Source organism: Sturnus vulgaris, chromosome 11 (genome assembly GCF_052056855.1).
Source record: "Sturnus vulgaris isolate bStuVul1 chromosome 11, bStuVul1.hap1, whole genome shotgun sequence".
NCBI classification, from domain to species: domain Eukaryota; kingdom Metazoa; phylum Chordata; class Aves; order Passeriformes; family Sturnidae; genus Sturnus; species Sturnus vulgaris.
Genome location: NC_142253.1, coordinates 8,287,444 through 8,311,711, shown reverse-complemented (window position 1 = coordinate 8,311,711; position 24,268 = coordinate 8,287,444). Strand labels below are relative to the sequence as shown.

General features: G+C 43.3%; 1 protein-coding gene and 1 long non-coding RNA gene across 9 annotated transcripts in view; one reads left to right on the top strand and one right to left on the bottom strand.

Moving 5' to 3' along the window:
• LOC106851190 (uncharacterized) overlaps positions 1-17,598 on the top strand; it is a 61,937-nt gene extending 44,339 nt beyond the window's left edge. For 4 of the 7 annotated variants that reach the window (XR_015806015.1, XR_015806017.1, XR_015806019.1 and 1 more), the window contains 5 exons: positions 5,183-5,536; positions 6,337-6,608; positions 7,862-7,999; positions 13,473-17,196; positions 17,462-17,598. This is a non-coding gene — a long non-coding RNA (uncharacterized LOC106851190). Of the gene's footprint in view, positions 1-3,801; positions 4,590-5,182; positions 5,537-6,336; positions 6,609-7,861; positions 8,000-13,472; positions 17,197-17,461 lie in introns of those variants that run through there. The other 3 variants (XR_015806021.1, XR_015806016.1, XR_015806020.1) reach the window with 3 other exon arrangements.
• The window catches only part of FHIT (fragile histidine triad diadenosine triphosphatase), a 534,516-nt gene continuing 518,928 nt past the window's right edge, over positions 8,681-24,268 (bottom strand). For both annotated transcript variants that reach the window (XM_088171351.1, XM_014872960.2), the window contains 2 exons: positions 16,279-16,382; positions 8,681-8,997 (listed from right to left, as the gene is read on the bottom strand). In XM_088171351.1, coding sequence (XP_088027477.1) covers positions 16,281-16,382 — 102 coding nt within the window. In that variant the 3' untranslated portion in view covers positions 8,681-8,997; positions 16,279-16,280. The remainder of the gene's footprint in view (positions 8,998-16,278; positions 16,383-24,268) is intronic.

Genomic DNA, 24,268 nt, shown 5'->3' with positions numbered 1-24,268 from the left:
ACTGAATGAAAAATCGGAGGTTAAGAAAGATATGCAGAAATGAAATCTTAAACACATGACCCCATGATGAGCTGGGTTTTATAGCTTCTGATCAACCAGCAGGAACTGGCAACAGGACATTTTTTGGGTATTTACATAGTTTTCTGGGTTTATTGGGCCCCTAAGGAGCAGGCTTGGGTTCCAAACAGCAGAGAATGGGCAGTCTTTCTCCTGTAGTTTTCAAGGTGGATGCTTGACCATCTTGTTAGCTCAGGGGTGGGATTGTGTACAAGGAGTGTGTTCCATGTCGTGCAGGTATTTAAGAAGGGCTTGCTGAGTGGTCAGGGTCCAGTACTCAGAGCTTGGTGACATTTTTCTGAGAGAAAGGCCATTTACAGAGACATGAAGGCAAATGGGATAAAATGCAACATGATTTATAAAGCAAGATTAACCTAAAATCCCTAACTGATCTTGTAGATAAAGGAAATCCAACAGTTCTCCTCCTCCAGGATTTCAGTGAATCCCCTGCCTTTGTGCTCTGAATATCTAACAGTGTAAGTCGTGCTGGAGAAGATGGGATTAATTAAATAACTCAGAAATAGGTGAGGAATTGGCTAATAGGGCCCAGTAATGGTAAGAGAGCTTTTTCAAGGACTGGGCTGCTTACTTTGATCACTCTCTATCTGCATTAATGGCCTCAGCAGAGGAACAGGGGCGTTTGCTGAGGGAACCTAGTGGGGATGATAGCAGAGGAGCCAAAACCTCCAGCAAGGAGCTTTGGAATATTTTAATGAAAGACCATGAACACACAGGAGGTCAAAACCAACTAGTACAGCATGGTAACAGGCACTCCACTGTCCCCCAAGCCCCATGGCAAGAGGGAGCACACTCAGTTTCTCACACGTGGTGACCAAGGCTCTGAATTTCCTCGTGCCCTGCTCCATCCCTGTGTCTGGAGGCTTCTGCAGCTGCGTGTTGGATGCTGTCAGATGCAAAAAGCTGTGACATAATCAAGCAATGCTGGTGGTATCACGCCTGGCTTAGCACCCCCTTGTTCACAGCTACCAGGGAAACCTGTCACAACCACACTCTGGTTTTCTTGCTACACTTCTCCCTGCTGTCACCCATCTCTCTGCATGCCTGATTTCTGACTAATGTAAATACACACCCCCTTCTTTAGCATAATCAAATACTAATTCCTTAATATGTGTTATTTTCCACTGTATCTCCATTTCCCTGCTATCCATCTTAAGAGTGCCAACAATTGCTATCACTGTTTGACTGCTGTGTGTATATAATTAGAACAGTTGGCTCAGGTAATTTCTTTTTGCTTCCTTCAGATCTTTCCTCTGCTTTCCTTTAGTCTGCCTTTTGGGGTTTTTCTTTATTTCAGGCTTTTTGGAGGAAGTTTTCAAAGCAGGGTGTGTGGCTTTTGACTCTTCTACCTATTGCATTGGAAGCCACCAGCTGCTAAACTCTCTAAAATCTCTGAGTTTGTTAAACTCTCCTGAGCAGCTGACTCCTCTCATTCTCTATTTCTTATCCCTGAGGCTCTAAGTGGAACTTTGTAAATGATGTTTCTGCAAGTGATTTGCCTGGTTGAGGAAATTGCCTGACTGGTTTTATTCCCCCATGGTTGCCAAGCATCCAGCACTGGATATTCAGCTCACCCCCAGTGAAGGGCTGTGCCAGGACCTGGATCTGGCCAGCCCATCACCTCTGCATCATCCTTGCTCCAACAACAGGGAAAGGAAAACACCCTGTGGCTGAGGGATTGATGTGGAGACACAAAGCAAACCCACACTGGAGAAATTCCCACTCTCTTCTCTCCCCATGCCAGAATTTGTCTTGAAAGATTTCCTTTCACAGGGAAGTACCTGCTTAATTACAGCTATTGCAAAGACAGTTAATAGCTGATGAACACAGCAGTATATTTTAATTGAATATATTGAGCACTCCGAACAAAAAGCACAGCTCTTGACCTTTCTCATGAGTGAAATGTTAGAACAAGCTTCTCTACATTCTGAGCCCATGGAGACCATGGAGGGGACCACCCATTGCTGTTAATGAAGCCACCCATGAAAATCCCTTTATGACAGCTCAACAATGGGCTGCTGGACGTGAAATTAGTTTCATTTCATGCAGTTATTGTTCATATTGGAGGGGAAAATAGTGGGAGGGATGCTCTGGCTAAAGCAGAATGCTCCAGGTTGCTGTCTCTAGCCACAGCAACCTCAGCCATCCCACAATAACACTTTTGTTAATGCCTGGAAGACTTTGGGGAATTCAATGCAGGTGGCTACAGTTTGTCATTGCAATGGGACACATCTGTGAACTAACCACCCCTTCCTGCCCTCCAGGACCAGGACAAAGCCAGATTTATTCAGGATGCCAGGAACTGTTGCCCCAGCGCCCACATGCATGCAGGAGCTGCAGAAATATGGGACCCACACCCCTCCCTGTCCCCTCACCCCAGCCAGCTTCTGTCTTTATTGATTTCTAAGCTTGTGATTAAAGTTTGCTCATGCTGTACCTTCCTGAATTGGCACTTGGGTCCTTACTCCAGCAAAAACTCTCATTGATCCGTGCTGGAGCACAGGCTGAGTGAGCCCTCAGGGACCAGCTGTATATTTGCAGCACGGTGCTCTTCAGACACATGACAATTTCAGCACAATTTTGTAACATTAAAACAGCATTACCGGTGTGTCTTTAACTGGCCATGAATAGAAACCTTGACTTGTCTACAGTGGTTTGATATTCCAAGCTAGACAAGAATATTTAGTTTTGGCTTGCAAGCCATTTTATCACCAAAAAGAAATTTTGTACGTTAGGTAAATCAAGAGCTTATTCTTGCAAAACTTCAGCCTGTGTCTGTGAGCTGCAGTGAAACTGCATCTAATATTCAAGTGCAGGGAAAAAAAGGAAAGGCTCTTTTTAAGGCTCATTAGTGATGGCAAAAAGATACAAAAGGACCAACGCCATTTTACACTTGCAAAAATACCCCTAGTAGGTTCATATTTTTTAATCTTCAGTACAAAAGCTCCATAACTACAGCAAGGCATAAGTTTCCAATCACTAGCTAACCATTTTTTTCTCTAGCCTCTGGCATTAAAACTCTCAGTGAAAAGACACTTTACAGCTAGTTCGGGCAGTTCATTTTCTGTCAATCAACTCTTAGGCTGGAAGTATAAAGGCAGCAATATGACAAGATTTCTATTTTAATATCTTTACTCTTGATAAGATAATCCTAGAGGAACGGTGGTGATCAAATATTTACAGGCAGTTCTCACTGACACAGTCTATTGTAAAATTAAATACATAAAATTATGTGGGGATAATGTTAATGTTGTGATAGAAGGACAAAAAGCAGCATGCTCAAAATGAAGGTTGACTCTTCTTAATATATCCTCTGAGGCAGGACCAGCTCTGCTTTCATTTCACATTTTGTGACCTTTCTCTGCTTTTCAGTAGCTTGTTTGATATTTAAACACATTTGCTTACTTAATGATCTTGATTTTTAAGTATGTATTTGTGTGTGTGTGCTGGGTGTCTCTCTGAGATGCACTGCATGGCTGATAAGGCCTGGGAGAGAGCAGGACTTTGCACTGAGCCACCGCCTTGGGAGGCCAGGTTTGGTCCCAGCCCAGGTTTGGGCTGTGCTGCAAGGGGCTGTGCAGAGCAGAGGGCACAGACTGGGGGCACAGGGGGGATATTTTCCCACTCACTACATCAGTCAGGGAGGGCAGTTACCCTCTGGAGAGCTCTTCCTATTGCCCTGCAGACAGGCACATCCCCCAGGACAGATGGAAGTGCCCAAATTCCTGCTTTTATTGACCATGAGACTGAGCACTCAGGGAGAAACCTTTGAAAATATATTTTCTTGTCTTCCCCTGCTCTCTCTGCGTTCTTGGTGGGACGTGAAGGTGACCTGAAGGCCCTGCCTTGGCCGTCCCAGAGGAGCACTGGCAGGACCACAGCACATCAAGGCCCCTCTGCCATCACTCCTTAATGATGCTCCAGTGATGTTCAGCCAGAGCACAGGGAAAATGAAGCACTGATTTAGGCTGAAAAGCCAGTGCTAGCTAATATGGGAAATTACTCCAGCAATCATCACTCTTTTCCTGTCACTATGGTGACAAAAGAAATGACAAAAGCCTGAGCAGAAAGATATGGTGACACAAGGAGAGAGGGACAGAGCAAATGCTCGGCAGCTGTGGCCAGGTCGAGGCAGATCCAAGAGGGCACAGGCAGTCCAGGAAATCCGTGCTGGAGCCTTTGCTCCCTGGGGGATGCAGCTGTGTTCCACACAGGGGCTTGCAATGTGACACAAGCACTAAAGCCATGTTGCACCAAGTGCCACAGTCAGTGCAGCTACCACAGACCTAGGAAACACAATAATCTCAGTTGTACAAGGCTTTCATGCCACAGCTTTAATCCTAACCCACTAACCATTGATTTTTGCGTCACCTTCGTCTGCAGGACTTGTTTGCCACCTGCCCTAAGGGGGTCTGCAGCCAGCCTGGCCTCCTCCCCACAGTGTCAGCAGCTGAGGACACAGATAACTCTGCTCTTCCCAGCCAAAGCAATGATCACCTGGGACTTGGAAACAGGTGTCTAAAATGAATGGGAAAGCACAGGGAGGCATGCTTGGAGGCAGCCCAGGACTGTGAGGAGCAGCTGAAGTGACTCTGGCTGCTCAGCCCCTTGTCTCTACAGCACTGCTCGTCAGGTTTCCCTCAGGTCCTTCCAGCATTCCCCATCTCACCGTGCACAGAGACAAGGTCAGCAGCTCCCACATGCCCAAACAGCAGGTTGCTGTGCTGCTCAAGGAGAGAAATATATTTTGAGAATATCTTCTCAAGAAACTCCAAAAAAGAAATTAGGTACTTGAGGCAAAATGTGCAGGTCCGAGGACAACTTGCTCAGGAGTCTCCAGTGGAAAAGGTGCCATCCTGCAGGGACACTCCTAGCCCTTGGGGCCAGGAGGAGTCACCAGCATATCGAACAGCATCCAATGTCTTTGCCACTTTAAGCTGAATTTTTATTTTCTTGGAGTCACCTTCTAAAGGAGGAAAAAGGGTGAGGTGCAATGGGGGAGCAGAAGAGGGTTCTGGAGAGAGAAGTGGGGAAAATCGTCCTGAAATGCCAAGCCAAACACACCCTCTGCCCCAACTCATCTTTTTTCTTTTTTTTTTTTTTTCAGGAGGGAACATTGTATTTTCCAGCCAGCTCTACTCATGAGTGATTGTGCAGAGCTCTGCTAATGGGCTCTGCCAAGCTGTGGTCACCCTACGGAGCTATTGGAAGGAGAGGTGGCAAGTTGGAAAGGACTACAAGAGAACTCTGCATGATATTTTTTGATGAGCTGATTATTCAGAAATTTCACAAGAGCTGAAATATATCACTCTGTTCTGAAACTCACAGCCCTGCCAACACACAGGACAGCTTACACGAGCAGCAGCATTTTCTCCTTCACAGAGTTGCTTGCACGTCAGGAACCAGATGTGGGAATCGGACAAGGCTTTTCAGCAGCCATCGACCACAGTGACAGTGAGAGGTGGGGAGTGGATAGGAGGACACAGAGAGCTGGCATAGAAATTATTTTGGTACTTTCATGGCTGTCACTATGTGTGTATTTGGGCTTGAGAGCTTTTCATTAGCTCTGTGGGTACTGGGGCATTAAGATTTTTATTGCTTTACAGCTGGGTATGAGATCACCCCAGATCCCACACGGATTCAGGTATTTTTATTTCAGGAGTGCTCAGTCCCTGGCCACATTTCAGGGTACTGTCACAGGCCAGGAGCTGACCTTGACTCCCCCCTTTGCACCTGTCTTAGCATCAGCCTGCAGCCCAGTCAGGCTCCCACAGAGACCAACAGAACATTCTCCCTTCTCTAAATTAGCATTAATTAAAAAAGCCCCACTGGCTTATTTGAGTACAGAATCAAAAGAGAGCCTTATACCTGGGGGGTGGGTGAATGTATGCTGGGGGAGGTTAGAAGCAGCATAGATTTCTGAATTAATACACAAAGTCTTCAAGAAGCTGACACAGCCCATCCCCAGCCCATTGATCTGTCAGCACACAACCATTTTGAGCTGCCTGGGGTGGCATCAGCTGTCCCGTGGAGAACTGGAGCTGGTACATCTGCATCTGGAGCAAGAACAATGCTGACCTGCTGAAAGACAAATAACAAACATCCCCATGCTGCACTCACAGCCTTTGCTGAGAGCACTTGGGCTGCCTGGCAGGAAGAGGATGCATGGGCTGAGGTGTCCCCATCAGATGTGTGCTCCCAATAACCTGTCTGTTCTTCTGTGTGTGTCCTGAGACAACTCTTCTGCAATTTCTGTTCCAGGGCAGTCAGGGAACTTGTGGAGCTCCCAGCCTGCTCCTGCAAGTCAGTGAGGAGAATTGTGGCTGAACCATATCTGGTTTACTCGTGGAAAAAGAGGCACACAGGCACAGCCCTTCAGAGGAACTGCTGCTTCAGGAAAAACTCTTAGGAATTGAAAAAATCTGGGAAATTTTCCTCTGTGTAAGGACAGGGAATGAGAGTCCGAGCTCTGTCCTGTTATGAAGCCACCCCATTGGGACCACTCCTCTTGTGCCATATGAGCCCCTGCACAGGTGATTTTTCCTGTGTTTTCTGCTTTGTGTGAGGGAGCTCAGCACTGTAGCATTCCCTGGCCCAAAGGTACAACTCCCATGAGGGCAAGAGATGAAGGCTGAAAGGACAAAGATGGTTACAAAGGCCATCAGTGTCTTTAGCACAGCATCTCCTCACATTTCCAGCAGCAGCATCTCTGCTTACAGCTCCCTGCCTGTGGAAAATTAAGTCTGCAAGAAGTTTATAAATGATCCAGGCACCATCTTCAAGGTCCATATCTCAAAAAATCCGCAAGGGCTTACTCCACATACTGCTGCAGGATGTCATGTACTTCATGATCTGCCTTTTCTAATCTCTCCTTATCTCTCACTCCAATCCTTTCTCATGTCCCTCATCTATTGCAAATTCCCTTTTTAAGCTGGAGCGAAGCACATAAATATTTTCATGCTGCATAAATAGGTTGTTTTGTGCATAATGTCACAGGAGGCCTTTTTTAAAAACAGGACCTTTAGTGCTGTGATAACGGCCTCCTCATTTACACAAATGAAATCTTCCATGGAGCTCAGCACTCATCTGCTCTGCAGCCCCCATGCAGAATGGTTGGCACAGAGCCCGCTCATCACAGCCACGGAGTTAATACAGAATATTCCATAATAAAGAGGAAGCCATTGAGCACCAGGTTTGAAGCTGCCTTGCAAATGTAACTGATGCTAAGGTTTTTCTTTTAGTGTTCCCCAGCAACACAACCATTGTCTTCCTTCTATGTGAAATCACAGCTACTTGAAATGCTAAAATGAAAAAGGACAACCGTTTATGTTGGCCCATTTGCCAGCATTTTTGACCATTCTCTCTTCTCAGCTTACCTTCTCTGTTGCTTCTTGCTCCCTGACCTTCATTTCCTGTTTATTCAGCCCTTGCTCAGGGTCTAAAAAAGTGCAGACACCATCACAATAGACTTTTCATTTACTCTGCACAGAAAAAGAAATAGTGTTACAATCTGTACAGTTTTAAAAAGAGCTAATGGAAGATATTGGGGGCCACACTGGGTCACGGTAAGTCTTTGAATCAAAGTGGTTTTCAGGAGCAATATTTAAATAGCATGACAGTAAAAACTGGAATTAAACATCAGTGATTTTGCTCTACTATTTCTATTTATATTTGACAAGCATAAGGACTTCAAGCCAATGGATTGAATGTCTCTGCAGTACAGAGCAGAGAGAGACCTGGTGAAAATGATGAGAGCTCATTGATTGTGCATTTTCATACTTCTCAGGTCAGGCTGTAACCCTCCAGGACAGACAATCATGGAGCAGTTCAATTTGTCCTGAACGTGATCACACTGTGCTGCCAGGCAGGCAAAGCTCTGCCAGGCTCTGGCTTGGACCTGGCCGTGACCTCCTCAAGCCCTCAGGTAGGCTCTGCACCCTATGGCCTCCCTCAGCATGACTCTTATTGAAGGACTTGGGGCATTTTGTTTTTCATCCTGAGCTTGGGGCACACAGAAAGCTTTGGTTGTTTGCTTCCCTGCAGTTCCAGAGGATTATTGGTGCTCTTTTCACGCAAATCTTACGGACTTATTTCTTCTCTCTTCCATCTGTTGTGTGACATCTTTTCCTGTGTTATGTGTTAGCAATCAACAACTAACTCATGGTGGGTTTCTTCCTGTGCAGGGCTCTGAACACAGCATTTCTTGCTGAGAGATTGTTCCACGTGGGAGGCTCCCACTTGTTATTTGTGCCAGTCTAACCCTACTGTGATTACTATCCCATGAGAAACTTTACATATTAGTTGTTTTACTGAAGTGTTTTGCATCACTTAAATCTCCAGAAGCTTTGTCATAATGCATTAAAAGAACAGAGAAAAGAAAGATCTCAGGAAGCTTAATATTTCTTGTTATAGAACCAATCTGAAGAAAAAACAGCTTTCCAAATTTATCTTGGCTAGTCTGTAAAAAAAGTCTTAGTTTTTATGAATTGCTACACTACTAAAAGATCTAATTTTTCTATGATAAAATAGCCTACATACAATAACTGAATCAAAGAGCACAACATGGAGTAAGCACTTTATAATGTACCTAAACACAGTAGCTACCTGATTTTCCTGGCACTTTATTTCTATTTAGGCCAAGGGACAATTTAAAAAGATTCATTCCCAAGTACACAATTCAGAAAAATATGAGTTACAATTCAGAGCAATATTTTGAACCAGTGCTGTTTAGTTGTCTTAGCTGGAATTCAACCTTGATGATATCCAAAGGTCCAATAAAATTTTTCATGGAAGAATCCCATATTTGTAGAACATAATAAAATTGTCAAACTGCAGCTCCAGGGCCACTGAGAACTGGAGAATGAGGTCGTTCTTTCTGGGGACTTTCTGGTGTCATGGGATGTGTTCCAAACACTTTGTTACCTGAGAAACATCAAACATAACAGATCATTACATATAATAGCAGCTTTGATCTTTGTTAGTAAGACAAAATGTGAGGCTGTTTATTACTAACGACTTAGGTGCTCATTAGTGTGTTCTGACAGGAGTCACTGACAGCAATAGGCAAAAGGAAATGTTTGGTGTTAAACCCCCACACAGCACTTTGCAGCTCCTATTACAGCCCTTGCAACAGAGGAAGGAGAAAAGCCTTGCACACAACTATTTTAAAATTATTTACCAGAGCAAGAAAGAGATTAGTCTGATTTATTATCTGCTTTTTCAATAAACTGCACTTGCAAATAATACTAATGCCTGCCTTTCACATTGTGCTTTTCATTCCTAACTCACAAAGCACCCTTGGACAGAGGTCAGGATCATTTTACAAAAAACAAACATGAAGTGAGGCCACCTCTCTGATGTCCCTGAGTAAGACAGCACAGTTTCCAGCTCTGTTGACCGCTCCTCATAGGAACAAAGGATTAGAAAGGGCATCTTGTGTCATCAAATCCAGCCTCTTACTCTTCAAATCTATTTTGCTATAATAACCCCATGCAAGACTCTTAGGGGCTCATGATCTCTTATATAAGCTCCTACAAATAATCTTTCAAGACTGTCATCTCTGGTATATCCTCATCCATCCTGACCCTGTGGTGGGACTCTGCCTAATGCCAAGGAATTACACACCAGTGATTTGGGACCATCACCCTGAACATGCCTCCAGCCTCACACACTGGAGAATGAATGGGGCATTTCTTGCCATGTCTGCTCCAGTTTATGCATTTCTTGGTGGTCCATCCTAGTAAAAAACCTGTAAGAGGTGCCATGACAGATGTGGAAGGGGGTTCCTGAAGCAGAGAAACAGAAATGCTGAGAACCTGGCAGCTGTGGAAGCTGTGTGTGAAATCCTTGCACAAACATGGCACAGTTACTACTGCAGTGTAGCTGGAGGCTTGCAGCAGCCCCAGGTGCTGACACAAATCGGGATTCGAGTTTATCCCTGCAATACTTCTGCTTTTGTGTAGAGACTGACATCTTGGCAAAAAACAGAGCCTCAAGTACACTCAGTCCAACATATTTCCAACATCCATCACCCCTTCCTTTCTCAAATAACTACTTACTGGAGGAGTTATTAATGCCTTTCCACCTACACAGCCTCGATACCGACACTCACACAAAGGCAGTGCTCGAGCTTTGAGGTCGTGTTCGAGCTGCTGGTTCCAGTGTCTCTCTGGGCACTTCTATTGTGCAGCAGCTACAGCAACAGGATACCACGATACAAACCTTCGCTAATAATTGAGCATGAAATGGGCTTTTGGCTTGGTATCTTCAGTTTTGTACCTTCACTTCAGAACATCTTTAGAGCTGGCTTCAATACTGGGAAAATTATCTCAGCTTATTAAGCACAGAGCTGTTACCCAAGTGTTAGACGAGGGCACGGCCCCTGAACTCGCTCCCGGGGCTGCAGGCAAGGCTCGGCTCTTGCTGCTGTTGTGGCTGCAATTCCCCAGCCTCCCACTTCTTTGTTTGATTGTCTTTTCTCACTGGAACATATGTTTCCTATTCCCACGACATTTTGAGCAACAGTTTCCATTGTAAGCCCCTCCTGACTGACAGTTCGATGGCAGCCTGTGAATCACTTGGCACTATTTTGTGAATCTGCTTCAAGGAGGGTCTGGCTGCTCCCTAAGAGCATCCTCTGGCAGCTTTGGGGGCAAGAGATTAGCACCATCTTAGCAGAGGTTTGGGTGTAAAAATACCTAGTCACAGTTGATATCATCCTTATTGGAAGCTCAGCATTGTCCTGCACCTCAGCTCTTTTACCCCAGGTCCTGTGACAAACGTCCACCACTTATGCTCGGCTTTCCCCATTTTCCTCTTGCACAGTGTGACACACAAAGCCAATGATGAATCAAGAACTGATCACATTGACAATATTTGATTTTGACAGACAGCCCAGGTAGGCATTCAGGCTGCTGGATGTGCAGGTTAACATTTGGCTGTCAGCTTTCTTCACCAACAGCAACGCATTTGCTGCTTTGCATTTCTGCTGTACAATCATTTCTGTGTCTCTGGCCCTGATGTTTCTACTGTAGCCATAACTACAGCATCCAAGCAGTGCTGCATGGAATTCATCTACTGGACAGCTGAATTAAATGGCCACCTATAGGGAAATGAAAGTCCAGAGAATGAGGTGTATAACTTTCAGGACAGTACTAATTCCAGCCTCAAAACAGAGCCCTGGACTGGGTGTGAGTGGGACAGTATTGCCTCCCACAAGAGGATGACATTTCATTTATAACTCCAGCGAGCTCTCCTGTAGCTCTGTTTTCATAAGAAATAATCACATGCTGCAACCATAAAAATAATCAACCTCGACACTGAGGCTGCTGTGCATTAGCACACCACATTTATTTGGGGAAGCCTTTGGGCCTGAGATTTCTAGTCTGGGTGTCACTGCTGTACAGCCACTGCACCACTTCTGGCTCTTTACACCTTCCCTTGAAGAGGTAAAGTAATTCCTGTGTATAAACCTTCTCCTTGCTGCAGAGTTGGAGGGTCTGGATATTTTGCACTTAAAAAATACCAGCAAGGGCCAGATTATGTTTGCTGGATTTGTGTTGATAATTAACTTGCCTTGCATCCCATTGAAATGACAAAAACAATATATGTACTTACAGCAGTAAAGAGAGAATTTTGGGTGGAAAACTACAGACCCTATGATCTGATCCATCTTCTCTTTACTATTTCCAACTACTTAAAGCATAATGTCACACTGAAATGTACACTTGGAGTGCAGCATTCTCTTCTGACAGATTGTTATGATGTTTTTCAAGGTGACCTTCATAAAACGTATTTCTTTTGAAGCTTATACTTCATTCTCAGGTCATAAGAGTTTCACACAGACAAGCAAACTGCCAGCTCCTGCTTTCTAATTAATGCTTCTTCGAGACTTCTGAGTGGGGAATATAATTAATAGCACTTAAGTCTGGAGTGCAGAGAAATCTCTAGCAGATTACTGGGATGTGTGTTTATTTCAGGATTATGCACAAACAGCTCCTAGACCATGGCCTCTGGGAATTGCCTAGGCCCTGGCACCACCTTGACTCTAACTCCAGTGTAAAAAATACCTCTGACCATGCCTATGGTGCCCACTCAGGAGACAACCTGCTGTGTGGCCCACAGTGCAGGTACAGCATCTTCTGGGGCAGAACTGTGCCCTCACTGCATCCCAGATCCTCTCTGTGGATCACAGACACAGACATTGCTTTGTGGGTTTATGCAGTTTAAAGTACCAGAAATGATAGGAGGGTTTTTCTTATAGTAAAACAAGCAAAGATGGGTATTGCAAGTAATTTTGTCATACTTGCCTAAATTTAAGGAAAGTGGTAGGATTGCTCTGGTGTTCACTCTCATGCATGCAGCATGGATTGTCACACTCCAGAGGTGCTGGAGCAAAATCAGATGCAAGTCAAATTGCCAGTTTAAATTCCCCCTGGCCAGCTGCTGCTATCAGTGGTAATTTCCCTGCTGAAGTCAATAGAACAGCATTTTTTCACACACGCTGAGATCTTGGTGCAGAACAGGCAGCTGTGAGGCAGGATAAGTGCTCTTAAAGAATGAGTGGGGGAAAAAAAGGAATAAAACTTATACTCTCTGAAAAAGCTGGAAAGACTACATTATCCAGAAACATTGCCAGACTGGGGACAAGGGGAAGAATTGACATCAGAAATCCTGCAAGACTGTGCAGGACACATTATTCGAGGGATTTTTACAAGAATTTGGCATGTTGCAGGACACAAAATATTCAGGTGGTCAAGCAATTAAAAGCTATTGAATATTTGTTATTCCAAGCACTTGGCAACAGAATATCACTGTCAACTTCTTTATGCAAAGGGACATTTTGACATTGTACTTAAAACTGACTACTTTTCTAATGGCATAGAACTATTCAGTTATGCACAAAATAGAAAACTACTGAAACTTGTGCAGCCTGGTTCTTTCTTCAGATATAACAACACAGAGTGAAGCTGCCTTTGAAGAGAAACATTTTTCACATACTATCTGAAGGTTAGTAAGTCTTTTAATCTTTAGCCTTTTTGCTGGCATGTGCAATTTAAAATGCACAAAACAGACTATCAAAACACTCAGCTATACACAGTTAGAAAATTCAAAAGGCACATCTGAAAATAGGCTTGGAAATTAGGGTGCTGCATCAAATACTGCTCTTTGAGAAAGGACTTTTTTCCCTGTGGATCCACCTCAAAAAAGCAACCAAGCTATCAAACACTGCTGACCAGAGGACAGCCAACATGGAATGAGAAACAGCTCCCAAAGAGATTCTAAAGAGGTAAAGTCTTGGTGCTACTAAGCAAGAGAGTAGCACTAACTGGGGAAATTCTGTATTAAATATCCTCTCCCCCAAAAAGTTTTTCTTTCCTTTTCTTTCTCTTTTCCAGATTCACATGAAGTTCTCCTGAGCTCCAGCTCTGCAGACACAGTTCTGTGAGCAGAGCCTGCACTTGCTGGGTCTGCTCAAGAAGTGACAAGTCCTTCTCACGAGGTGGGATACAGGGGCATGGGGACACCCAGGGCAAGACCAGAAACACAAATTTACTCCCTGATATTGCACACACTGATAAAATATTTAAGGGTAAGCATTTTCTCAAGGGTGGAAACTTAGCAAGGCTAAACGGGTGCATTTCCTTAAGCAAGTGGGTGGATATGTTGGGTCACCTGGGGACTGATGTAGAAGCATTTAACTGTAGTTAGTCAGCCAGCCAAGAGGGATCAGCACCCGCAAATGAATTAAGTAGGGAGAGAACCAAGAGCTTCTTGCCTTACTCAAGTATTTCTTAGGAAAAAGTTACTTGCACGTCCTTCTTGATCAGATTGTGTCTAAAAGAGGTAAAAGCACAGGTAAAAGGTGCTACTGTACCTAGTCCAGTCATACAGGAGTTGTGGCAGGTGGTGAAGGACTTGTGATAAATGTAAGGGTAGCTGGAAAAGCCCTAAAACACAGCTCAATCTGCCCAGGCTAATCTAGCTAAACTGGGCTTCTTTAAACAAAACAGTGAAGTACAAAAATGATGCATGAAGCCTTAAAAATTGCTATTTATTGGCTGCAGAACACCTACATTCAGCTCTTTCTGACTTTCCCTATGCTGCATGAAAAAAACTCAAGTCGAATGTCGTTCAGGTAAACCTACAAATAAATCCTTTGTAGGTGAAATACAAAAATAGCTTCAAAGAAGGATGCATATAACCTTGTTAATTTGCCAAAAGTTTTCAATCTTCATCACTTTAGAACAAGGCTAGATGAAGGCTGAGAAATGCAGAAGGTGCAGAGATACTCCTTTATCTCAGGTTCAGAGCCTTAAACCTCAGAAGCAAAATAATGTTGGGGAAAAGAGATTGACAGTGATGCCTAATGTTGGAATCAAGGGTTGGAAGGACTGCCTGTACTAGGCACTCTCATGATAATGATGCCAGGAAGATTTAATTTACCAGTTTGTTCTAGGAAAGGTAATGACCTTAATGTCACAGGAAACGTATCAAGAGGTCATCCATGCAGACACTTGCTGACTCATTTTCATAATAGTTGGAAATAGATGTCCAGCCACACAAATTTGATTTCAGGGAAGGATTTATACCATCTATTCAGCTTTGTGTTTAGGATCAGAAGAGATAAAGAACATTTTATTGATATGTGGGGATTTAATTCCAACTCCTTTGAGAATCTCTAGGGAAAAAAATGCATTTCTAATTCATTTCTGAAGAGACAAAAAAGAAAATAATCCCCCCAAAACCTACCAAATCAATAAAGGGAAACAATATCACACTGGAATAGGGATGTGCCATTTTCCCCTAAGTACTATTCATTGGTTGCTAGGCCATAGATGAAGCACCACATAATGCCTCTGTTAGAGAGGAGTGCTTACACGTGCATTACCAAGGATATGATCTTCCTGGCTGAGTAATTCCCTTTTGAGCAGCATATTTCTGAGAAGGTGAAAAGTGGGTGTCTAAATGCACCTCCAGCAGCCACTGCAGAAATGTGGCTTTGTAGCCCAAACCCTGCTGCTCCAAACCATGGAGGTCCCAGGTGCTGGGGAGAAATTTCTTTCACAGATGGGAATTACATGTGTTCCATGGCTTTTTCTGTGCCCATCCACTGAAGGGTTGGCACAGCTACTTTGGCTGGAGAAGACAAGAGCATGGTCACGATGCAAGAAAAAAGGGAAGTCTGATGAACTCCAAATGGAGTCATCCAAAATGCCATCCAAATGGCAGGATGGCACAGGAGATGAGAGCTGCCACGTAAATGTGCCACCCATACAATGTGCAGTTTAGCTCAAGACTTCTCCAGCTGGGCTGCAAGCAGTGAGTCACACAGAGAGAGGAGGGTTATTTCTGGGATTTTGGTTCTTCAGAGGAAAAACATGAAACAGTCAGAAATGACAGAGAAGTGAGAGTGCTGCATGATGGCAAACAGCATATGGGGAGCAGGGGAGAGGGAGCTTTGGCATCCTTGCTGCAGTGTTAAATCCCAGCCTAACTCACATTGATCTCAGGGGGGCCAGTTCATTTCTGCTGGAAGAATCTGGCTCCTGGGACTCCAGGTACAAAAGGAAAAACTCTCAATTTCCACAGGACCAATGTTAGTGTTTTCCAAGTGTTTTTTCTTTTCTATTCCTCCCCACAAATGTTTTTTGTTTTTTTTCCTTTAAGGCCAGTGGAAAATTTAGCAGAACAGGCAGTTTTCCAACAGGCTTAGTTTCAGAAGTTGAACTGATCAAATCATTTAACACTTGACAGGTGAAGTTAGTATTTGCTTTTCCACTCTATAGTCTGAATTCTAATGCAATTTTGTATGTATAGGTGCATATGCATATGTGGTTGTACACAGACACACTTAGATCTGTGCAGAGGTACCAGGGCTATTTTCTGTCCTAAAAACAGAGGGAGAACGTGTTAGTTTAAAGACTCCTCTTAAGTAAATTCTGATGATTCTCATTTCTAGATTCAGCATTGTTTTTGCTGTCTGGAAAGAAAATGCTCTAGCATGGTGCTGATTTGTTCAAGAAGGAGCATGTTATTTCAGCCACTGTTGGAGTGCTGTGTCCTTTTGGAAACAACACAAAACTAAGAGCTTTGGTTTCCTTTGCTTCATTCTAGATATTTGCCCTGTTGTCCTCAAGCAGCCTCTGGAGGCTTGAGAAGAATTTTGAGTGTTGCAGAAGTAAGTCAATGTTCAAATCATACCTCTAATTTTCCTGGAAATACTTCTTCAGAATTTCTGCTTCAGCTGCCATTTCTTCTTCTGTCCTCCACTTGTCAGGGGAATCATCTTTGTCGTGTCGCTGCAACTTTTTGAGGGAGAAAAGAAAAAAAAAGTCATGTTGTTTTGGTTTTTTTTTCAGTTTTAATGTCAAATTTAGAGCAATCGATCCAACTATTCCATGTGTCTTCAGGATGGATGGACCTGGTGATGAAGAGAGGAAGGGTGAAGGTTGCTGGTTTAGAGTGGTGACAGTGGTTAACTGGCTCTGCTGCATTTACAAGGACAACACCAAGTGCCAGGGAGAGTGACAGGCAGTGACAGGCTCAACTCTGTGGGCTCATGGTCTGACACCTTGTCAGTCTGTGATGAAAAGCTGGCAGGTAAAACAATAGGAAAACACTCGGGTACTTTGAAGCACCCACCACACCAGTGGAGCGAGCTGGACACCTTGACACTATTTCCTGTAAATTTTTCTCTCTGTCTTTTCCTCTGCCCATGGCACCACCTTTCCTATCAAAGACCTATTGTGATAACAAGGCCCTGTTACAACTGTTTCCCACCAGCAGTTTATATTTTTTTTTATTCCTTCTCTGCATGTAAGTTATTAATCCTTCCCTGCCATTGTTGAAAGCAAGACATCCCGGGTCTAGAAACAACATCTGTTATTTTAAGCATAATTATATTTTATTGATTTCTTGGGGAAAAAAAAAAGGTATATGAAACATATAATTTTTGTGTCCAACTTGCACACTAAGCTCACAAAAATTTGCTCTATCCCATATGCAGTAACTATTATGTGATATGGTCCCAGACATGATAATTTCTGCCTTTGTCACTCAAGAAGAAGGGAGAAGCTGACGGCTTTGCTGCTTTCCTGAAGAGAGGAGTTCCATATAAGGGTAAATATTGGCACTTGAGTGACTATTTGTGCACATGTCCATACAAAGAACGCCTGACACTTGTCAAGTGAAGGCAGCATTTACACCAGACAGCAGAAACATTTACTTAACAAATTGAGATTCCAGTGGTTCTAGGTTTAGGGCACAGCACAGACTGCATTAACAGCACCAGTGCTTCTAAGGAACTTCATAACATCAACTTTGTGTTAATGCCACCAAAAAAAAAAAAATTTGAAAACTAATGAACTTACACCTTTTGTTCCAGGACAACTTTTAGTATAGAAGATGAAGTGGTGAAAAAACAAAGATGAAGACAACATGAACCTGCCAAGCAAGGTGCATTACTGTACATGGAATGTTTAGCAATAAACTAGGATTGTTAGCATACCTCCAACTCACAAATACTTCTATTTGTTCTATGTTTCTCCTACTCTGAATTTTGATGCCAGCTATAGTCCCATGTACTTTTACACTCTGCAGCACAGATTTCCCCCTGCTCAGCAGATGAAGCTGCATTAGAAAGCCATTTCCTTTCATGCCAATACAATGCAGTAGCTGTAGGCAAATTAAAGTGTATTACTGTTCGACTCGGAGAAGACTAATCTTCATTGTTACATTAACACTAAGTATGTTATAAATCCATCTTGTAATAATGCCACGGGATTAGAGAGAAAGATTTAGAAGCCAGGGACCGGTGCAGTGTACACACTATCAGCACATGCCCTGTGTCCACATGCCTGCTCTCACCCTCTGCACACACCCACGGGCTGTGTGGGCACCACAGCTGACCTGGCAATCAGTTATTGGAAAGAGCATCCATCATCCTGTGCTTTCTATGGACTGGGAATGCTCACACTTCACAAGAGGATGCACCAGGACAAAGCAAGTGGTGGTAAACCTGACTGAGGTGTGAGCTGTTTTCTGAAAAAAAAGCAGTGTTTTTTTATCCTCACACTGGCAGGAGGTACAGCAGCAAAAGCTGGAGGCAAGGGAGAGCTGCCCTTGTCCTAAGCATCCACAGGAAGGTGAGCAACCCCCTCAGCATAGCTTGGATAACTCCAAAAGGAGGGATCAGGATGAGAGAGCATGAGCAGCTCTTTTAGACAATCTCTATTATGCTAAATTTTTCTTTTAATATTCTGAACAAGCACCGAGGCACACATTAGTCAGTTCTCTAATCGCAGTTGCCCAGAAAATTACACACTGTATCTGCTCAACATCCTTCAAGCACCAGGACTCGTGTTTATAACTCCAAACATCTTCTTGCCTTGCAGTACAAATAAATGCACTATTTCTAAGATATGCCCTTCTTCAAGCAGATCATTACTGATGTCTGACTTCTTGGGCTTCCTGATAAATTATCCTCTTCTTTCACCTCAAGCAGAAAATGCTCTTCCACCGATAATCTATGACTGTCAGTCTTGATTACACGTAAACAGTGGAGCTCTTTGAATATTTCTGCTTGTGAAAAGTGTTCATTTTCTCACTCATGTCTCCCAGTGTGAGATGCTGGCAGACCTGACAGCTGTGCTTTATGTTATTTTATTAAAGTTGCTAGTGCTGCAGAATGGTCTATGTTTTTATCACTGCAATTCTTAAGGGAAACACAATATTGTTTTATAGCACATTCACATTGGGGGACCTCTCCTTCTTGCCCTTCGTGGAGAAGCCCAAAATTCTCAGCACATCAGACTATAGAAGACCTGGGTCTATGACTGGCTGTTAATTGAAGTGATATGTATATTACTTTTTTTTCTACTTATGCCATAACACCATCAGAAAAGCAACCTGTGTAAATACAGAGCACTAGCCAAAATTATTGGGAAAAAAGCTTTTATGATAGTTAGAACTATTCTCACTCCCCGTGAATATTTATAGTTGATAGTTAAGTTTATAAGCTCCAATGCATTTAACTAAAAGAAAAATTATAGTGATGGAGAGTAATTACACAAAACTGCAGCAACATAACAAAACTCAGCTGCTTCAGCAATTATAAAATATAGTAATATCAAAACCAGCAGCTAACAAAAAAAAAAGAAAAAAGAATTAATTTTTGCCAATGGCTTGAATCAAAGATTAGGCATTACCCAGCTGCTGGTGTTCATTATTACCAACACACCTTGGGATATCCAGGCATCTTTTCTATACTTAAATCCTACACTGTGGTGAAATATTCAGAGTGATAGCTCAACATCAGATTAACACATGAACCATGAGGAGGCTGAAAATCTAATCTCTTCTCAGTAGCAGCTCTTTTCCAGAGGCTGGTGCCAAACCTGATCCCAGAGCTGCTGCTACACACCTTGCTTCCCCAGCTCCCTTGTGGCAGCAGATTTGTGTGACCAATACACTCCAGAGCACACCCTTGCTCCTCTTCTTGCACTGCAGCTGTGGTGGAGCATCCACCCCATGGGAGAAAACTCCAGGGCTGAACTGGCTGCAACTCCTCAGCTCTGTGGTGATACTGGAAGCCTCCTGGTCCTGGTGATGACTTCCAGGCATCTAAGCCTCCTCTGGTACTGCTTTTACAACTTAACTCCTGAATCAACTTAACTCCTGAATTGCTTCCTTTGCCCTGTTCCCCCTGGTCTTGACCTCCTTGCTCTTTTCCTCCAGTGCTTTCTTTCCTTTCACTTCTCTTTGTATTTCACTTATAACCTCAGAGTAAGACTTCATTTCCACCCCACTGCACAATGTGATTAAATGCAGCGTTTACTGCTATTATCTGCACCTCCTGCTATGCTCCAGCCTTTCCTCAGTCTCTGCTGTCTCGCTGGAAGGAATGGAAGCTTTCTGGTAGGTGCCCTCCTCTGTCATCTCAGCCTTCTGCCTCCATCCCATTTGCCTTCAGCTGAGCCCCAAGTCTCGACTTGACTTGCAGTGTAAAATGAAAGAATAATGGATAAAACACAGCAGTTTCATGAAGCAGTGTCTCAGGGATGCTGGAATGACATGGCCTTACACATCCTGTTCTTCCTACCTGGGGAAAATCCTTGGGGGGAATCATTGCAGCAGCTCCCAGCCCTGGGCTTCCCTCCCAGCTGAGCATCACCCCTGCTCTGCTCACAGCCCAGGAGGGGCAAAAACAAGGCAGAGAACAAGCCCAGCAGGGTCCCCCTTGACCACATAAAAGACCCACCGGACTTGGTGTTAATTCAGTGCTGGAGGCCCCTCTGCCCCCACCAGCTGCTGTGGGACCAGGATCCTTTTCCAAGCCCCTTTCCCACTGCTCCCCCTCACAGCCTGAGCAGCTCAGGCAGTTCAGTGCTTTCCACATCTCTGGGCTCGTCTCCATATTTAATTACTGCTACAAAACTGCTGTAATTTAATTGCTCTAATTTACAGTGAACACTGCAGAAAAAACCCACATCCTATAATTTTCTCATCTGCTGACTTTGCTTATGATTCTATATCATACAGATATCTGCATTTGCATGAATCAGAAATCCCTGATTTTGGGGTGAGTTTTACTTGCTGCATTAAATCTGGATTATTTAAGGAGATGGGAAAAAAGCCTAAATTATCTGCATTTTATATGAGACAATTTTTAAAGTATCTACTGGAAAATCCTTCTCCAATTGTTTTACTGCTTCTGTATGAAATATGCTGCTACCTCACAGCTGCTGATATTGCTGCAAAGCATATATTCCATTGGAAATCTCAGTTTATCAAACCTGTGTTTTAGAGAGTGGTGTTTTTTTCCCCTCATGTCGACTCTTTGTCATAGTGACTGCAAGTATTTTTTCAATTTTATTGTTGTGCTTTGGGGAATGACCTGAACCTCACACTTTACATGGACATATGAATAACTGCACTCAATTTAGCACTTAGATGAAGAAAATTTTGTGAAAACATATAAAGGTTAAGTAAAATCCTTAAGCATACATGTTTAAGTGCTTTGCTAAAATAAACTCTGCAAACCCCAGTTTCTAAGAATTCTGATAAGAAAAAAGACTAAATATGAAAGGAATCTTAAGAAATTTGCTTTTGAAAATATAAAAGACAAGTAAGCCCACAAGCAGAATGACAGTTGCATAGAAAACACGTTTGCCATTCGGTGAAATATGTAGATTGCACTCTGAAGAGCTCAGATTTGACAGACTTCCAGTTTGGCTCCAACTGAGATAAAATTCTTGGAAAGTGAGCACATTATAAAGGAGATACTTGAAGGAATATCCACTGGGGTAAGAAGTCCTGCCAAAGACTTGGGGAACTGCTATTTACAACCTGATTTGAATCCAGGCAAGAATCTATAAAAGTGTTTAGATACATTTTCACTATGCCCATTATCCTCCTAGTTAGCAGATAATGTTAGAAACACCTCTGTAGTCTTCCTCACCTGGGAAGAGAAGGAGGATTTTTGTGGGGAGCTTCCTAATGGCCTTGGCTACAGATGGCTGTCTACACGAGAGAAATGTGTCACACAGAGACCTGGTTAAGAAATGGCAATGTCATCAGTGTGATAATGTTATCCTGCGTGCACAGCCTGCCATGCAACGTTACTCATTTGGAAAAAGGCTATTTTTAATCAAGGAAAAGCACTTTAATCAAGGATAGAGTCAGTGATTTAAAAATTTCATGCAGGTGCATGTATTACTTGACTGAAAGCCTCTTCCCAAGGGTTCAGAGCTGCAGAGAGATGTGCATGTCCCACTCCAGGAGCAGAGATAACCTCGAGGTGCCTGTATCAGGGTGATGTATTCTGGCTCCTGCTGCAGTGAGTTTCAAAGTCACAATTTCCCTCAGTAATCTTCTTAACTTTAGACAAATATTTGCCATACTCTCAATAAGATTCATGACATGCCAAGGAAAACACATGTGTGTTAAGGAGGTTGATTTGGTTTATTTGCTTTCTTTGTCTTTTTCTGACAGCACAAAGGATATCAGCTGCATGTCCTGTGGCAGTGGCACAGAGCCAGTTCACCAGAAAGGGGAATATGAGCATGCCCTATTCTCCAGGGGGAATTCCACCTCTCTCACCACATCTCTGGGATGTGCAGGAAGAGCCCACAGTGGTCAGAGTGTATTTATTTTTCTCTGAGGAATTAGCTTATTCCTATTAAAAAAAAAAATCCTCACCCTCAGCAATACTTTCTGAAATGAAGATGAAAACATTGCATCAATGTGTTCTGGAGTAAATCCTACTCTGAGTCACTCCCTCCACTGACTGTAGGAGAATTTCAAGGAGACTTCAGAGTCTGAAATGACACATACCACGTATTTGAGGTGAACCATGGGGGCTTCAAAGCCTGATTTTGTGTATGATTCTCAGGGGACTCCTCACCCTCCAACAGACCTTCCCAGGATGATCCTGTCTGCTTTCCCCACAGTGCTCAGGATCACAGCACTCCCAGATAAAGCGACATCCCCAGGACAGCATTTTCCCCCAGGCATCCCTCAAATACTTCTTTAGCTTTCAGCCTTGCACATGCAAGGCTGCTTCACCACTGAGATTGCCTCCCTGGGATTTAGACAGCCAATACCCTCTAGTAAGTAGATAGTAAAATAGGTTGAAGAATAAATTGCTCTCATTTAACATTCACTCAAAAAAATATGGCTGCATTTATTATGCAGCATATTGTTTTATATACTGTTTTGTTATAATAAGTCATGTTTAAAATGTCATGACATTTAAATCAACAGCAGTAAGAGGGAAATGCTGAAAAAGAGCAAGATGATCTGAAAAATCCTGGTGAGACATTATGGGCCAAACACTCTCATTACAGTTAGAAGAGTCACAAAAGAGCTTAAAACTCACCTGTGAGAAACTCACTGTAGAGAAACCCTCCCTGCCCAGGTCTGTGTCCTTGTGGTGTCCCCAGGCCTGTGACAGCTGGGTGGTGGCAGCTGCCTGTGGCCAAGGGACTTGGGCACCTGCTGCCAAGTCCTCCTGGTGCTCTGCATCCCCTTGCAGGTTCATCCTTTCTCTGTGCTGCCCTTTGCCACCGAGCCCCTGCAGCACTCTGGAAAGCTCTACTGCACACACACCCCTGGAGCTTGTTAATGCCATTTGGCTCAGTCAGGAGCTGGGCTTCAATGTCTGTGCTCTCATATAAATGAACTTTACAAATAATATAAAAGATTACTTCAATATGGCTTCATAGCCTTTGAGGAGGCACAGAGCCTACCACATCTACCACTGATGTGCCACATGGATAATGGCACATTTTCACCAGGACTTTTAATGTTAAAAAAGAAAAGAGTGTGGATCAAAGGAGCTACTCTGCTCCTGCAGATTCACTGCTCTTCTTTTCCATCAGGTCTGGACTCATATGCCAGCATCTCTCACTGCTGCCTCCATGCTCCCTCACCCCCCTCCAAGGGAAAAAACAACAACAACTGCAACAACAAAACAGATGGCAATGCAACGAAACATTAAACCCAAGCCCAATACCTGAGCTGTACCATGAATATTTCACTGAGGCATGGGGTGGAAAAGACAACAAAATGACCTTTTCTACCATCTTAAGGGATATCTAACCTTGTAATTGCTATAGACACATTGAAGAAACATGAGAGACAAAGACCATTTAAAAGAAGTTGTGTATATTTTTAAAACCTACTATCTCAATGTTCCCATTACAACCTGCCAATATGAATGACATTTACTTTTGCTCTGAGAAATGAAAGAAACTCTAAAAGATAGACTGCATTAAGAATCTATTGATATTCCACTGACCTAGTGGGATAAGAACCAAACAAACTCTATCAAGGGCAAATGCCCCAGAGTCTGTAAATTCATCTCTTGAAGTAGCAGCAGTAAAAGGGAAGAAAATCTTCACATCTAGAACAGTTTTTAAACCCAGTAGAGGCTCACACGTCTCCAGACCCATATATGGGAGCAGAATTGGAGATTTCAGATGGTCAATCACCTCTTCCAGTTTGTCCAGCCCATTAATATTGCAGTAAAACTTATGCAGGAAGTTGTCTTATTAAGGGATCTCACAGGAGGTTTTTCCCATATAATTTTTTCCCTTGTTGTACAAGAGTCACAAATATATATTACCCATAGCAAATATGATCCTAAATTCTGTTTGGGATGGATGGATGGATGCAGGAAGGGTAAGAGGGA